We start from the raw sequence: 18,273 nt of genomic DNA, 5'->3' as shown, positions 1-18,273 counted from the left end.
GAGCAAAGGTCTCCTTATCTCTCTATTGACTCGTCTTTTCTGTGCCTTATTTGGCTGTTTATTTGAAGAAAATGAGTTTTAAGCTCAACATGTTCCAAATAAATCTAAATCTAGTAGAAGGGTGATGGATGGAATCTATAGCCAAATAAGGCGGTTTTGCAGCAGTAGCCAATTGAGTTTATTGTATCTACAGAATATGAAAATCTTTGGAAAGCTCAAATGATCTGCGTGAGTGGTAAAGACCTAGATTTCCTGGAACGTGCATGACAAAGGAAAACAGCAGGTTTTCGCTGAAGTCTGTTCTAGGTAAGAACATTTCCTGTCATAATGTAAGTGAACAAAAATGATCATGATTTTTAGTGTCACCACTTGTCAGAAATAAACTGAAAATTGTTGAAAAGGACAGATACGCCCTGAAATCATTTCGGCACGTTTTAAATGGATAATTTTTGTACTTCATATTTCTCTCATTTTTCTCTGTCTTTATTGACTACAGTTTGAAATATTAAATATTACTACTGCTTCAAGTTCAGATTATACTTCTGTAAACATGTGATTTACTTTGCAGGCAGTACTTTGACCTATTGGTATTCTTCTTCTTTTTCTTCTTCTTCTTATCATTACTATTATTATTAGTGATTGCACATTGCAAAGCAATACACAACACTTTTGTTACCTGATATATATATATATATATATATATATATATATATATATATATATATATACACACACCAATATATTGACCGCTAATTCATCCCACAGTTTTCATGATAATGACCCCGTACGAGCTCCGGAATGTTTGGTCTGATCAGGAATTCAGGAATGGTGTCGGATCATATGGTTTTCACACAGTCATTGTTAAATGATAATATTTTTGCCTGGAGGAATGAATGGGATGCAAAACTTTGTGCCGCCAGCTTATATTACCATGATGACAAATCTGTTAGGAACACCCTATTAACCATGTCGAATACCAAAGCAAATAGGAGCAACCACTTAGCAACCCTGTAGCAACCACATGGGATACCTTAGCAACTGCCTAGCAACACACTAGCAAATACCTGGGATACCATAGTAATCACAAAGCAACACATTATCAACCATTTAGGATGCCAGAGCAACCACCCAGCAACCACTTGGGATACCACAGCAACCACATAGCAACATCTTAGCTAGCTTTAAGCTGTGCAATCATTCTGCATTTTCTTCAGGTAATGCATGTTTCTACTCCACTCAGCTAATGAACAGTAATTGTGTATTAAAATGTGCAGAAGTGTGTATCTGTAGAGGATGTGCTACTTATTTTCTTTCACACACACACACACACATACACACACACACACAGACACAGTCACACACAAAGAGAAACATATACAAGCAGGCTGCTCAGAAGAGAAATCAAACTGTATTTTTCTACATTTTCATTAGCAAAAGTTACTAGCGATTAATAAGACAATTTAGCAGCTGAGTTAAATCTAAGACAGCGATGCAGGCTATCAGTGAAGTTTCATACTGTGGAGTTCTTCCAGGTTATTTAGCTTATTCAGTAAAGAACATGTAGATGTTTGCTGGCTCATGATGCACTGCACCATCATGTTGCCCCAAAGAGAGCAGACCCTGGAAAAAAGTGAAGCATAAATATTATGTCATTTGTGTTCATTATTTTTTTCATATTTTTGGTTATACATGTTTTTTTAACAACTGTAAATATAAATGCTTCTGTTTTGTTATTGTTTGCTGCACTTTGTCATGTTTTTGCCTTGGGTATTTTTGTAAATATGTAACAGAACTAAACCAGAAACACCACATAAAATACTCATATTCATTGGCCATTTTATCAGAAACACCCACTATATAGGTGCAGTTTACTGACTATAGCTCATCTGTTGCTAAGATAAATAGTTCTAAGATTATAGTTCCCCTCTACCGTGACCACCGGTGGAAAGGGACCACCATAGAACCACTGCTGACCAGATATTATTTGTTTGGTGGGCCATTCTCAGCACAGGAGTCACACTGACACAGTAGTGGCTTTCTAGTGAGTGTTGTATTGCTACGCCTGTATTAGGCATAGCATTGTTTCTGGAATTATTAAACTGTGTCCACTATTCTATTAAACACATCTACCTTTGTAGTGGTACAGTTAGAGACGGTGGCTCATATTTTTTCATGCACAATTTTGTCAGTTATCCTCTGGACCTTCATCATGGTCAGTTGCTGGCCACAGTATGCAGTTGGCTGGATATTTTTGCTTGGCAGACTATTTCAAACACAACACCGACATTGCACAGAATTTTCACATCAGCCATAAAATGCAATGTCCCCATTGTTTTAGAGGTCCCTTAGTTGAACTATGCAATATTTATTTTTCTTCATTAATGCTGATGGAATTTATTTGTATGATTTACAAAACTGGAAGTGAAGTGCATTTTCAGCTTTTTAAGTGAGCAAGTAAGTTAACATTTATAAAATTGTTTATTATTTGTTTAAATACTATTTTATTGTGGCAGTTGTACACAATTATGTGATATAGAGAAAGCTGCAGTTGTGTCAGTTTTAACTTGGCATGGCCACCTTTGTGGAGAATTGTTTTCACAGCAGGAGGTTCTCACTCCTCCCTTTTCACTCTTCATTGCTCATTAGCAGCATTTCACACATGCAGAGAACCAACAGTAAACTGGTAACAGAATTGGGGGGGGTATTTTATTATTTTATTATTTATTTATTTATTATTTATATTTATGGAAACTATCCGGGGCAGATTACCTTCTGCTGGCAGAATGGCCACTAGGGGGCCTGTAGAATGGGATAAAATTTCCAGCACAATACACACTACCAGGCCTTTACCATGTCAGTTTTACTGCAGTGCTGAAAATGGTCCACTGCCCAAATAATGTCTGGTCAGTGGTGGTCCGATGGTGGTCCTAATCCATTTATGAACTGTGTAGAGGGTGGCTGATATATTGTGCAGTAACAGATGGGCTGCAGTCAGTAACTGTAAACCTACAAAGTGCACCTATATGGTAGGTGTTCCTGATAAAACGGCCAGTAAATATGAGCACTTCATGTGCTTTTTCCATTATTTTGCACACCTGCTGTATGGACCATTCTACCTAATTGGGTCAAATTATGGTCCTATAGTAAAAAAAAAAAATTAAAATATTTTATGAAATTAAAAATATAAAAAATACTAAGTATTCAGATTTTAGATATTTACAAGGGTTATGTTATGATCTATTTAAACCCATGGCATTAATGAAGATACAAGTAACAAAATAAATGTATACAAAATCATCATTTACAGGGCATTTTCTATTGGGAAGTGTCTGTCCCAAACCCTAACCCCTAAATTTACACTCATGAAATTATATTTCATTGTTGTTTTTAAAAAGATCTGATTTCTTTTAAAGTGAATTTGAAAGATTTAGATTTATCATGACATTATTCTTAAAAAAAAAAAAAATAGTGCTGTACCATCACTATTGAAAGACAACGAGTTTTAGTCTGTAGGCAGAGCCTTGTTTTAGCCATGTCCCTGCATTTTAAAGCAGGAAGTGAGACTGCATCCCTGTCCCTCATGGCCACATGGTGAGCAGTTAGAACCCATTGTTTTGAAGTAAATGTGTCCCAAAGTCTGAAAATCAATGTGAAACATTAAGAATTGTCACTACTGAAACATTTTTTCTGCAATTAAGTCAACTTTTCTGTGTTTTAATGAAAATATATTATGATTTTATGTGTGTACAACTGTGCAAAGCTGTGTTTGCTAGTCATGTACTGGCTAGTGTTTTTAAGTTCACTACTGAAACATTTGATGAAGTTTTGGTAGTATTTTCACTGACTTGGCAGAGACAACATGGAATGTTCAATCATGTGTTTTAATAATATCAACAAAATTAAGGCAGAGGGTCACTCAAATTAAAAGGAATTTAGTGTAAAGTACCAGTAACTTAAAAGACTGAAATGTGTTTTCAACTCTGCCCTTGAACCAATTTGGTAGAATGATCCATATCTGTTCAGCACTGCTGCTACTGTTGCCCCCAAAATTCATCTCTATCCAGCTACTTCTGCATTAACATTAATACCAAATCTTTAAAATTCCCACACTCTTTGTTCCATTACCTCTTTACTATTGTGAGAATCTTGTAAATAGGTGTCTATGCGGGCATGAAAACAGTGTCTACTCACCTACTGTCCTGAAGGAGGGCAGTTGTCTAAGAAAAGGCAAGAAGGAGAGTTAAAGTAGTAGAATTTATTGCATTAATGCATTTATACGTACAAAGTAGGCCTAATGTTTAACATTACTGATGTAACACGTATTTGATCACTTACCTGCAGGTGGTGATGGGGTCAAAATGGACCTTTCAGGGAAACCCTGCTGCATGGCATACTTTTTGAACTTCTCAATCAGCTCGGGTCTCAACGTCTGGGTACGACCTAGAAGGAGATCAAAGGCGTTACATTGTCAGAAAAAAGGTACATTTTAGGCCCTCAAGGTACAAACAGTGTAAATGTACTCTCAAAGGTACACCATGGTCCTTTAAGTCCAATTGTGTACCTTAAATGGATTTTAAAGGTACAATACATTTATTTTCCTGAGGAAAGGGGCATATTTGTAGATGTTAATATTTTCTTATGTAGAAAAATTACAAAATAAAAAAATATGAAGTTTAGAAATAAAAAGTGTAATTGCAACAGATTACGGCACAATTGTGTGGTGCCTAGGTAAAGTTTGCACTGAGATCGTATAGTGCATTCACTTTGACCCCCACACAAATACATGCAGCCTTCATGTCCACCTAAAAATCCACATACCCTTATGAGACATACACATTTATATCTGTACTTTATACATCCACACTGTAAATTCTTAGCTTACCGTACAGAGACACTTGAGTATACTCCCTATTGAACTTCTTGTACTTGAAAAGCAAAGCATACTCCGTATAGTTAGTCTCCACTATTGTGACATCCTTCACTATATTGTGACCTGCAATAAAATCATATCAGAAGATTTGGGTTACAGACAGTCTTCCCTTCAGTTATAAAAAATAGATTTTTATTCAATAATTAGTTAAGTGAAGAGTAATCTTAACAGTCTTAGCTGGAAACTGAACCCTAGATGCTAGTCACTTTTCTGTTCTTTTGAGGTTCAACAGGTCTCATTCCTAAGGCCACTAAAAAAGGCATAATACTAACGTGTGCTGAAGTACGTGAACACTCCAGGCACAGCAGTCCTCATATATGTGTGCATTTTGCTCTTGCAGCCTGTGGATCTGCTGACAGACACAGGAACAAATGTTTATACACATCCACCACACAAAGTATAGCCAGCAGCACAAAAAACACTGTAACAGAAAAACCTTTAAGGGAAGGATTTGGTGAAAAAAATTTAATTTGCACAATTTTACACTTACCCCAGAAATGGTTGATCAACCTAGACTTGTTTTGCTTTTTTAGTTTACCGCTGAAGCTGAAAGGCTGACATTATATGTCAATAGTCACCCAAATCTTTTCTGTAAATATGTCTCCAAAACTTCTGTCAACCCCATTCCAGATCTTAATTAAGGTTTTGCAGAGTTGTTGATGTGAAACTGTGTAGCTGAATGCAGTGGTCAGCCAGTTTAGACAACAGCTGTCCTCACATCCAAAGAGAAGACAGAATTCACCTGTTGCGCCTGTGTTTATCTACACAGTTTTATTCATTTTTGCAGTTCACAGTATGTCATACTGTGTCCTAAACTACATCAACAAGTCTGCACTACCTAAAAGAAGACCAGGATGTGGTTTGAGAAGATTGAGAAAGTTTTGGGGATGTATTTACAGTAAAAATTTGGGTGACTATTGACTTCTACTGTGTGTTAGCAACATTAGCCTTGCAGCTCCAGCGGTAAACTAAAGAAGAAAAATTCGGAGACCACACACATCTTACACACAAAAAAGATGGTTCTTCAAGGGTTCTTTAGTGAAGAAAATGGTTCTATATAGAACCATGAACACTAAAGAACCCTTTGCAAGACTGAAGCATTTTTGCATCATGAAACGGTTCTTCAGATTGATGGAGAATCTGCTTAAGATGGTTCTATACAGAAGCATTTTGAAAATGGCTCTATATAGCACCAAAAAGGGTTCTTCTACTGTTACAAGCTTGACATCATAACAATAGAAGAACCCTTTTACTATATACTATATAGAACCTTTTTCAAAAAGTAGAATCACATACAACAGATTCTCCATCAATCTGAAGAACTCTTTCATGATGCAAAGAACCCTTTAATCATGCATCCTTGAAGAACCATCTTTTTAAGAGTGTAGCTGATCTAGGCTAAGTGAAAAATTGTGAAAATGAGATTTTTCACCAAATTGTTCTTTTAACTACAGTCTTTTAAGTGTATAATGTTTGGTTATGAAAGTTAACCTCAAACTGCAGACTTATTATTCACTTATTAATCTTAAATTACGACTTATTATTAGGTAATATAATACAATCAATTAGGCCCATGTGTTCAGGGAGAAACTGTCAAAAACATACAATACCACTTACATCATTCTCCACATGGTCATATTGACATCACCGTTGTCTTTAGGTTCCACTATTCCCATATTGATTGTGAGCTTGTGTCGGAACAGAGCAAAGCTCGGGGAGTCATCAGCCAGACCGACACGGTACCACTTTCCTGCAAACTGGATACAAACATGCACATACACAAATTATGGAGAAAAAGAACACCAGGACAACATTTTGTTGACTCTACAACATCTTAGAAGACTCTAGAACAGTGAGGTTCTCTATTGCAGTACTGGGGACCCCATTGTTACCCAGTGAATTACAGGGTTAAATACACTATATGGACAAAAGTATTGGACACACCTCTTTATTACTGAATTCAGGTGTTTCATTCAGTCTCATTGCCACAGATGTATACAATCAAGCGCCTAGTCATGCAGTCTGCCTTTACAAGCATTTGTGAAAGAATAAGACATTTTACAGAGCTCACTGAGTTTGAGTGTGGTACTGTAATACGAAGTCACCAGTGCAAGTCAGGTCATGAAATTTCTTCCCTCCTAGATATTCCACGATCAACTGTGAGTGGTATTACTGAAAGTGGAAGTGTTTAGGAACCACAGCAACAAGAAGTGTAGACCACATAAGGTTACAGAGCAGGTCACCGAGCGCTGAGACACATACATAAAAGTCTCCAACGCTCTGCTGACTCAATAACTCCAAGGTTCCAAACCTCCTTTCAAACATCAGCACAGAAATGTCTGGAGCTTCATGACATCTGTGTCCTTGGCTTAGCAGCTGCATGCAAACCTTACATCACTAAGCACAATGCCAAACGTCGGATGGAGTGGCGTAAAACATGCTGCCACTGGACTCTGGAGCAGTGGAAACGTATTCAGTCGAGTGATGAATCACGCTTCTCTATCTGTCACTCTGATGGACGAGTCTGGGTTTGGTGAATGCCAGGAGAACGTTACCTGCCTGACTGCAGTGTGCCAACTGTAAAGTTTGGTGGAGGAGGGATAATGCTGTGGGGTTGTTTTTCAGGGGTTGGCCTCGACCCCTTAGTTCCAGTGAAGGGAAACCTTAATGCTTCAGCAAACCAAGACATTTTGGACAACTGTATGCTTCCAACTTTGTGGGAACAGTTTGGGGAAGGCCCTTTTCTGTTCCTGTGCCCCAGTACACAAAGGAAGGTCCATAAAGGCATGACTGGGTGGGTTTGGTGTGGAAGAACTTTACTGGCACACACAGAGGTCTGACCTCAACCCCATCTAACACCTTTGGGATGAACTAGAACAGAGATTGTGATTCCCAGAAGAGAGGAAGCTGTTATAGCTGCAAAGGGGGACCAACTCCATAATAATGCCTATGGATTTAGAATGGGATATCATAAAAGCTCCTGCAGGTGTGATGTGCAGGTGTCCCAATACTTTTGTCTATATAGTGTAGCTGTTTTAACCGTGCTATTATGCCAGATTGCTCTTTTGTCACTGCTATGATAAAAATGTCATCTTTTTTGGAGTTATATCTACTGTACAGCTTTCTGAAATGCTTTGTCTAATATTCTTAGAGGGAAGCATCTTGTATCTTCAGGCTAACCTAAATAATGCTTGATTTGTAGCTCCCAATAAGCCATGACTGAGAAAATAAAATACAAAAACTAGAAAAAGGAGACTGAAACTGGACATCTGTCCAGGAGATGTAGAAGATGTAGAACCTATGATGATGGTTTAGTGAGCCAAAAAACAAACAGAACCAAAATGAAGATGCTCCTGTAATCCCAACCTTTTCTCACCTAATTTTCAACCTTGACCATATGGCCCATGCTATCTAACTGGCCTTAAGTCTGTCTGGGCCAGAGGAACAGAGGGCAAAAACCATCATCTCTTTATTGCAAAACTACAGCTAGACTGATCCTTAACACGAGGGCTGTTCAACTCTTTTTGTGCTGCAACTGCTGTTGAATTTTAATGTTGCCAGGCTGAAGATAGAATCTTACCAAACATGTGGTGAGGAAAATTGGAGGTCATCATAGATAATTGCAACACAGCAGTCCCCGTTGAGGTTTCACACAAATATTGTTGTCTTCATTATATTTCAAACCAGTTAACCCACACATTGAAACCACATTCATGAAGAATCAGCAAAAACTGGATATCCTACTCCAGACTCAGGTGTTTCCATCAACAACAGCAAACAACAAACAAACAAACAAACAAACAAAAAAATAACAGAGCAGACCATCCCAACAAACCCAAACATTACACAGGTGTGCCATACCTGTTTGTGACTGTTGGGAAGTCATTAAAATGTTCGTTCCCTTTCGTTTGCTTTGTCAGCACTTTGACTGTTCTTTAAAGTTGATTATGTAGCAACTGTAAATAAAGGATCTGACTGTTTAAACAGAGTATCTGTGCTTTCTGAAGAATGTTCTCAAGAAGCAGAAGTGATACAATAAAACTGTGTGAGTCTCTAAAATGACCCACATTTATTACCCACTGAATGACAGACTAGATGGTTTGAACCTTGCCGTTATGCCAGATCTGTGTTCTTGATACCATTACAGTGAAATCATTTAATCTCTTTTAGGACAGTACCTACTGCAAAGCTTTCTGGAATTACTTTACTTTGAAGCAAAGTTTCTCATAACTTCCGCCTCACTCAAAAATGCTTCTCTCTGTTTTTGGTGCACTCAGTAGAGAAAATGAGAACTTCTTGTTTTTGGAACAGGTTTTTGAACTACTATTATTTCTTTCAGTGATTTAGTGATCCTGGGGCTCTAAAGACAGCAATGGGGCCCTCCGAAGGTACATTTTTTAAACTAGTGATGCGCTTGTCTACACTGCAAAAAAATGATAACTTGGCAAGTCAAATTATCTTAAATCTAGCCACTATATCTAATATTTCTCATTTGCAGAGTGCTGTAAGAAATATAAAAGATTATTTAACTTACATAATTTCCTCCTTAAGTGAAATTATTTCACTATATTAGCAGATCATTTTGCTTGTTCTAAGAAATATACTCGAAACTACAATTATCTACCAATAAGGATACTTGGTACAGAGTATGTAAAGTATGATATTTTTTTATCTAGAGTAAAATTAAAATTATAGCCAAGTCACAAATAACAGCTACTTTTAAAATGTATATATATATATATATATATATATATATATATATATATGTATCAAAAAATTTTATTTAACATCAACATGTTTGAATATCGCTGTTGTCAGAAGAAAACCTCATATCTCCAAAATGATAACTTTACAGGAGAAGGAAAAAACCTACTTTACTTTTAATGTAAGTCAATGGAACCAGACTTTTTCCCCCCCGAGTCATTTTGGGCTGTTTCTTTTGGTCCGTTTTTCATGAAATTTACACACAATGTAAAGAACAACAGGTATTTTCAAGTTATGTCAAAAACTGAAAAACATCAAAAATGGAGATACGAGGTTTTCCTCCAATAACAGCGATATTAAACTTGGGTTTTCATTGGTGCCCTAGGCAGCTACCTACTTTTGCCTAGTGCAAAAAACACGCTCTTGGTCTCAGGTGGAACAATACAGGTGGAAAGCAGTATGAAAAAGTCAGAGACCACCGGGCCACCCTGCATCTATTTGTCTCTTTTCTTTTCTCAGTAAGAGCTTCTTGACAGCTACACATCCTTTCAGACTCATAGCGTTGAGTTGTTTTCTCACAGTGGAAGGATGGACAGAAACACTTGTGGATTTTTTCAGATCTGAAGCAGCTCGATTTTCTCCACTCTCTCAAAGATTAAAGTTTTAGTTGCTGTTTATCTGATGGGGACAGTTTTGGTGTCCACCAGAGCCCAAATTTGTTTGCAGCTTTTAATCAGTTTTTGAATTTTTTGAAAGTTTTGAAAACTTCTGTATTTTTACATCTTTTCCTTTGACTTCCCCCTTCCTAATGCAAGTGAATTATCTTATATCTAATCCTCTCAGAAATATCTCCTGAAAATGAATAACTTGTACTTAATGCTAGTTTTGACTGGGTATTAAATAAATGAAGGGTAGTCTCTGACTTTTGCACAGCACTGTATGTATCTATCTCTCACTTAACCATTAAATGAATCATTCAACTTTTCAATGAGATGCTCCAGGTGGACCTGAACTGGAGATGTAGAACCAATAAAGTTTAGTGAAGCAAAAACAAACATTTTCTGGATTTTTGTGTGTTCTTAGAAGGAAAAGGTTCTTGGAACTTTAGCTTCACTCAAAAAAGGTTTTCTTCATTACCCTATTTCTTTCAATTCTTTGTTATTTGTATGTATTGAAAAGTTCATGTTCCTAAGGCATATTTTAATTGTAATGCACTTGAAATGCTTTTATACACCCTGAGTCAAAGAAATATCAAATAATTAATAATCTTGTACATTTGACTACTTACAGTCATATGCAAAAGTTTGGGCACCCCTGGTAAAATTGCATATTTGGGTTTCTAAGTGAAAAGAAGTTACACATCCCCTGTAGAGAACACATTTCTGCACATTTTAATGCTCAATTACTGTTTTTTTTTTGTTTTTTTTTGTTTTTTTGCTAATTAAAACATATTGGGGAAAAAATAGGCTGTGAAAAAGTCATGGCACACTTCATGTTTTATGTTTTTCCAATATGCCAACTGAGATCTCTGTAGAGGGTTTGTTAACATATTTTCACAAAACATGTAATCTGATCAAGGGTGTTCAGACTTCTGCATATGGTTGTTTAAGCTGGTGTAAAATACCAACATATTGTATATTACAGTGTTTAGTAAAGCACCTTAAAAAACACTGGAAGAAGCAGAAGCAGAAGTGACCAAAGACACAGATGAAGCTGCAATAATGTTTCTCTCACCTTCTTAAGGTCAAAGTTTTTCTGAGGCTGGATGTCTCCAAAGGTGTCTCTCAGGAGCACGGCCAAAACGATGGTCACAAGGATGAACTTCATGGTCAAAGGAGAACAGTGGAACAGAGCCAGGAAAACAGAGCAGGTCAAGCAGCACTGAGCACCAAGGGCTTTTGTAAGATGGTGCCAGCCTGCACAGCTCCACCCCAACTAACCCAGCCAATCAGAGACACGTACAGGCATCTAACAAAGTTACTTTTCATGGAAAGGTAAAGCTACATGGAAAAAGAAATAACCAGTCAAAGCACACACTCAGCATGTTTCACATGCGGAACATATTTAACAGCAGACAGCCCTGCTTTTTCCACTACCTGTACGTTTGCTCTGGTCAGGTACCACTGTTTACTACTCATATTTGACATTTTAGACACAACCTTCACCTGGAGGATAAGTTTAGGTTCTTCTTTGCATGTGTCGTCCTACACAGAGGTGGAAAAGCACTCTGTACAAAATGATAAACAACATACAAAATGATTTTAACTTTAAAAAGGTCACCTAGTTAGTTTATAATTTTTAATTCATTTAACTTCTACACTCTCAGAAAAACGGGATGAAACTGTCACTGGGGTGGTTCCCTCAAGGGTACATGTCAGCACCTTAATCCACTGAAATTATATTGTCTAATCAGTATTGACTCCACACCCCGTCTCGTCTCCAGGCTTTTTATTTTATTGTTCTGTTTTACAACATTCGATTAAGAAAAGGTACAAATACATACTTTTCACCTAGAAAAACTAATTTAAGGTTTACAACTGGACCTTAAAACCACTGTTGTACCCTTGAGGGAACATTGTTTGTACCAATGAAAATGTACCTGCACAGAATCTTTATTCCTAACGGTTTAAAATTAAGTTTACAAAGCACACCTATTTGTTTTTTAAGTTTTTTTGTTAAACTACATCAGAGTTCAGACAATGAGATGATTCTGGTTGCTCCAAAAATGCAATGCAAGAGGCTACTCTAACTTGGTTGCTAATGTTAGCATATGTGTTTAGCGATTCTCCAACCAATTAGTAATCTGTAGCATTTTTATGCACCTTTTGGTATCGGCTCAGCTCGCTTGGAATCTTGACAGATATGGTACCAAAAAACTATTGGGAACTAGGTACCAGGAACTTCTCTGTGATGGAAAACCAAAAAAAGGTGAGTAGAGTTGAGTTGAATCGAGCCGGTATCAAGCAGTGGAGAAACGCCTTTGAAGAACAGTTAGATCCCATTGTTTTGAATGTGTCCCAAAGTCTAAAAATCAGTGCAGATCATTAAGAATTATCCCTACCAAAACACATTTTCTGCAATTAAGTAAACTTTTCTGTGTCTTTATAAAAGACATGATGATTTTATGTGTGTACAACTGCTCAAAGCACTGTTTGCTAGTCTTGTACTGGCTGGCATTTTGGAGTTTTTGAGCTCAAAATAAAATAGTTGCTACTGAAATTGTTGCTAAAATTGTTGCTACCGAAACAGGAACTACTGAGTTTCGGTAGTGTTATGATCTATGTATTAGTGATCAAACTGAATGGCCTTCAGCTCTGGAACAAGGATAAGAAAAAAAAAAATCTCTACAATAATGCTAATTTCTACTAGTGGAATACTGTTAGCGCTAAGCTAAGCTAAGCTAAGAGCTGTTCACATTAATATTTTGTGGTTGTTCTAGATTAAACATAAATGTTTAAAGCTTGCAAAATATATTTTGTTTTATCTGATGCTTCTAACAGACATCTAAACATATCTTACCACTTCTATTCACTGTTTTCTATTTAACAACAGACTGAAACCTGGTTAACCTACTGCTAATATTCAGTCAGTGACGTATCCTTAACTTTCAGAAGGCCTAGAGGAACATTTTTCCTCACAAAATGGGTCCCACCGAAATCAGAACATGATTAGTTGATTCCACTTTCTAATTATGCTGGGGTTAATTTGACTCCTTAATCCCTCACTTCAGCTCTCAGTTCAGTTCAGTCCTAACCGAGAGGAGAGCTAGCATGGCTGTGTCTACACAAACAGATTGTCCTGACTGGAGAATCTTCAAGAATTTAAGTTTCAAGAATTTAACCCTTTTGTTTATAGGCAAGTTAAAAAATCAAATAAGCGTATTAATACAACATCTGCAGAGTTTAAATACACAAGTAATGACTATATTAAATAAAAATTAATGAAAAATTGCAGATATGTATTTATTAAAGAAATCATTACTCCTTTTCTGAAGGCCTAGAGGGCCTTCTGAGGTTTCTCCTCTGGTTTTAATTAAATCAATACAATGCACTTTTAAGGTCTAAATAAAACTGTAACTGTGTAAAAGTACAATTGTTCAATTTCAATAGTACTTGAGCAAAAATACAAACCTTCCAAAAGCATTTTCCACCCCTGGTCCTCTTCAAGTCTTCATAGAAGTAATGAATTTTCATGTTGTTAAACAGCTGGCAATAAAAATATCCACCATACTCAACAGTTTCTTTATTTTTTATTAATATTGATTTTCAGATGCCATGTTTTGTTTTTCTTCTTCAGAGCATGATTTACAGCTAAGTCTTTGAGACAAGAGGACTTCAGTGCGACACTGCACACCTCACACACCTCCCCCTACACACACACACACACACACACACACACACACACACACACTGCACTATTCACTAACCGAGCCACCGGCCTAACACGCTTTTCCCTTTTCTGATCTACAACTGCAAGATGTTTTTCCTGAGTACCAAACAGAAAACAAGAAACATCAAAAAAGGTGCATTTATGACCAGCAGACTGATTAGAGTGACAAGATCAACGTTCAATTTTCAGAACAAAAACAAAATGAACATTCCTGCTTCCTAGGCAGCCATTTTAGTAGTTATTTTTAGTCATCTGCAACATGCAGAAGGTTCCTGGTGGTCTGAGGGCTTAGCACCACACATGTGGCTATAATGTAGAGTCCATTAGTCAGTGTTTGAAGTAAACCGTTTTTTTGTGATAAAAAAGGGCAAGTATACTGCAAAGCTGAATTCATTGGTGAATAAGCAAATGTATTTAGTTTAAAACAGTCTTAAACGGAACCAAAAGTCATTTCAAAAGTGATCATCTTCACAAACTGCTAGACAAAAGTGGGCTTGCTAACCCACAAATGCAGCTTCTGCAGGCTAATCCCTCCTTGGTCCTTTGCAGCTTAGCAAATAAAGCTAACATTAAAAAGACAGTGTCTTCTCACAGCAAGACGTAAAAGTCAAGATATCAAAACACAATTAAAATATAAATTTATGATAACAAAAGAAAAGACATTGGTACATCAGCAAGAGCTTAGAGTGAAGCAGCCATTCTGAGCTGTCAGTGTTTATGGAATGGAGCAATACAAGATTTTGGTCAAAAGAGTGGTAACCGCACCCCCTGCAGGATGAGAGCTGGAACTGCATCCTGTTTTTCCTCAGCCCACATCTGCTTTACAGAATTAAAATCACACTCACCCCCACATTCATTTGCAACCCCCTTCAGCCTGAAAGCAGATAACTTGAAGCTGTGTAGTCCTAAAGCTGCACTATGTAAGATTTGTCAGGAGACAAAAACACCCCTAAAATATAGCATGTGTGCTGGTGTGAGTCACCCTGTAAAACCCGAAATAATAATTTAATAATTGTAGTGGAACTGTTCTAGAACGCATAATATGTCTTTACGTATTAAACTCTCACAAAGCCTCTCACAAAGCCACAAGCCTCAAAAAGAAAGTCTGGCTCGATGTTTAGGTTTCAAATGCAAAATCAACATTATGACGACGACGATGACAATAGTCGATATTTCACCTACATATTCAGAAGACACTGTTCAACTTTTGACAGAGTTCTCTTTGAAAACTCTTCCAGATTCGAATTTGGGAAAGAGGTCTGCAGCACAATCAACGTTACAAAATGTCCTGCACGTTGCATGCAGTTACACATTTCCACCAGAGAGGTCTCCAAAGCCCCAAAACTTACATAGTGCAACTTTAAGGACGACTGAAATGTTGGACAACTGAATGACATTGGAGAACAGCATATTCAGTCTTTGATTATTCACACTTATTTTTTGCATTTTGTATTCACAGTTGCACAAACCAGTTTCCTTGATTTCACTGAAACACAGCTGCAAGAATACCGACTCAAAGACTTGATTCATTTTTTTAATTGGATTTCTTCCTAGGAGTTGCAGGTCATGACTGTCATATCAAAATCTCTATTTTTCCCCATTGGTTTTTTAAACCATTTGAAAACACCAGCTTCCGTTTACATTGTGTGAATCTCAAAGTTTCTGTTTGGAGCTGTAAGGTTTTGTTATGACAGTGTTGCATGTATGCGAGTCTGAGTGTTTATGAATGAAGACAAGCTTCTGGAACTGAGAGTTTTACTGCGAGATGCCTCAGCAAAGTTGCCTACAAAGACTCTTTGCTGTCATAGGACTGCATGTGCACAGATACGCACACGTGCAAACACACAATTATTCACAGCTGAGACAGAAACCCGATAAAAAAAGGGATAAAGCTGATGGCTTTGTGCCGAGTCTCAAATCTGCCTTAGATTGGGAGCTAATGTGTGTCTGCCCTCTCTCTCACTCACACAGAACAATGACAAGAGATTTAAAGAAAAAGAAACTAAAAGAGAACCCAAACACGCTTGAGCAGAACAATACAGGTCCAGTCATTACAATTATGAACAAATCCACCAGTCTCTTAACATAATTTAAATGACAAAAGAAGTTGCAGTTTAGACAGCGGAGTGCGGTAGACGGCATGGCTGCACCTGATTGGCCAAAACTAGGGCCTGACCAATACAAAAAATGACAGATACAGAGTAAAAATGTTAAAATAACTGATAATATTGGGCAGTATAATTCAATATTTTTATATTTATGTTTACATTTTTATACACCAATAGTTTGAGAAGCAGGCTTAAGATGCGCATTTAAGTTGAAAAACTTAACACTTTGTATTTTAGGAGCACCCTACGTCATCCACATCTGAACAATCAGTTTTGAGAATGCCTTCTCTCTAGTCAACCATCCAACATGGAGACATATGCTTCATTTTTTTCTGTATTCCCAAAAATGGTCATAATCAATTTTTAAATGACCATTTTCCAACGTCTCTCTATCCCTTTTTACTACTCAGGCTGTTTTTGTTACTGTGCCTTTAAGACTGATAAACTTAAGTGAACTCTGCTCTGATTGGCTGTTCTGTGCCTTATTCAAAAAGCACTTAGAGCTGAAACTAAACTGCTAGGCTGAATAGGTGGACATATGTAAAAGTGTTGGTTCTTCCAACATTACAGAAACTAAAATCAAAATGGTCTGTTTTTCTGCAGCTCAGTTTCCACATACATTTTGAAACTCTAAAACTGTTTAGATATCACTCCTTTAAAAGTCTACTTAAAAAAGTGAGAGAAATCCAGTTTCGATATGGGGCCTTTAAATAAACATATTGTAGCATGAGGCTGGAACTTTCTAGAATTCTTTGCGTCTTGGTTTCTGTTATGGTTCTATTCAGTTATTTTACATCAACATCCTATCCACTTGCTGAAGGTCAGGTTTGGATGCAAGATGTATTTCAATTCCTCAAAAGTGACTTGTTCCTGCGAGAGGCTTACAATATAAAACAAGCCAATAATGATCAGTATTTCCTCAGTGGGAATTTCACTAAGGTCTGCGGAACCTCAATATTGGCTGATATTATCGGCCAACCAATATATCGATCAGGCCCTACTAAAACCTCACCTTACAACTTCAATGACCAATGCCATTGCTGCCCTGACCTAAACTGAGAGTTCAAAGTTTCGAAACAACCCATTGTGCCCTCCTGCTCACCTCCAAATAACACATCTAACCGTCTTCCCTTTGTACTGAACTTGGTTCAATGAGGGCTCTGGCATTAAACAAAAAACAGTGACTCAGACTAACGCAAGAGCTGTCACAAGAAGCCGTTTCCTCTTATGTGCACATTCACACTCACACACACACATATAAATAAATTAACAGGCGTCATCAGTGATAACAGGGAATAAAAGGGAAAAATCCGGTCCACTGCTTCGGCTTTGTGGGAGAATTTAGCTATCCAACGTTTTCACTCCCACTGTCACAATTAAACACATGATGTTTTGACTAATGAGGAGATTCATGTCTAGTGTCTATGTGGAGCTTTGGGGTAGGAGACTGAAACGAGTGCTGAATAATGGGAAAAAAAGGATTCCAATGATAGTGGGGGTACCTAGAGGGACACACACAATGGACGGAGTGAGTGAAACTTCGTGTTAAGGAGTGAGATCAAACAGAGGTGCACCAGAGGAAGTAAGATAAAATCTAAAGGGAAAGTCAAAGGGAGGGGGGCACAGCCAAACATGACTCAGCATGTTTAGGACAAGCAGAAGGGGCCTAGGAAGTGGACAAAGCAAGTTGGCGAAAAGTAGGGAAGATGGAATTAGACAGTGAGGGGTTATGGAGAAGTGGATTGGGACCAGGCCTATAAGACCAGGTGCTGAGCTCATAGTAAGGCACAGTGCTCTGTTTGTGTTGATCATTCATGATGCTGCAATTAAAACACAAGACAAATGGGGTGGTAAGAATGACGGAGCAATTTTGTTCCCTTTCTTTTCTCCTTTCTCCTTGCCAGGCTTGCTCAGCCTTGAGGGGACGCTGCTACGAGATGGTGGCGTTCTGTAGCACCGGAGCGTAGTATTCCTCTCACGAGCCTCCATGCAAAGACTTCTAGAGAAATCCACCAATGTGTCAAAACAAAATCGAAGCCAACTCTTCGAGCCCAGTCTGCACAATGCTACTGCACACCGCGGGTACATTCCACATGTTCATACGCCATCACCAAAAGACAAAATAAAAGCGCATTTACGCAG

At 37.6% G+C, this 18,273-nt stretch overlaps 1 protein-coding gene and 1 long non-coding RNA gene across 3 annotated transcripts; one reads left to right on the top strand and one right to left on the bottom strand.

Annotated features, from left to right (window-relative positions):
* The first annotated feature begins 33 nt into the window (after positions 1-33).
* On the top strand, positions 34-14,858 carry LOC118824524. The gene is made up of 3 exons (XR_005008613.1): positions 34-306; positions 4,342-4,479; positions 11,378-14,858. It is a non-coding gene; the product is annotated as an uncharacterized LOC118824524 (long non-coding RNA).
* ptgdsa (prostaglandin D2 synthase a) lies at positions 1,390-11,499 on the bottom strand. 2 transcript variants are annotated; one of them, XM_036594746.1, is made up of 7 exons: positions 11,369-11,499; positions 6,548-6,687; positions 5,203-5,282; positions 4,883-4,993; positions 4,336-4,440; positions 4,192-4,217; positions 1,390-1,620 (listed from the first exon to the last, which is right to left on the bottom strand). In XM_036594746.1, exons 1-6 carry the CDS (start codon positions 11,459-11,461, stop codon positions 4,192-4,194), a joined length of 555 nt encoding a protein of 184 aa, XP_036450639.1. In that variant the 5' UTR covers positions 11,462-11,499; the 3' UTR covers positions 1,390-1,620. The 2 variants fall into 2 exon arrangements, with proteins under 2 accessions (XP_036450639.1, XP_036450640.1); XM_036594747.1 differs by having other exon boundaries at positions 5,203-5,279.
* Positions 14,859-18,273: the final 3,415 nt, after the last annotated feature.

This window comes from Colossoma macropomum, unplaced genomic scaffold (assembly GCF_904425465.1).
Source record: "Colossoma macropomum unplaced genomic scaffold, Colossoma_macropomum, whole genome shotgun sequence".
Lineage (NCBI taxonomy): Eukaryota > Metazoa > Chordata > Actinopteri > Characiformes > Serrasalmidae > Colossoma > Colossoma macropomum.
Note: the sequence above shows the minus strand (reverse complement) of the source record. Positions and strands in the feature narration are given on the sequence as shown.

Excerpts from the sequence above, each read along its gene's own strand:
- ptgdsa (XM_036594746.1), bottom strand. The coding sequence starts at position 11,461 with ATGAAGTTCATCCTTGTGACCATCGTTTTGGCCGTGCTCCTGAGAGAC. Across the intron at positions 4,994-5,202 it reads GTTCACGTACTTCAGCACAC|GTCACAATATAGTGAAGGAT; the intron begins GTTAGTATTATG and ends ATTTTATTGCAG. Across the intron at positions 4,218-4,335 it reads GACCCCATCACCACCTGCAG|ACAACTGCCCTCCTTCAGGA; the intron begins GTAAGTGATCAA and ends GCCTTTTCTTAG.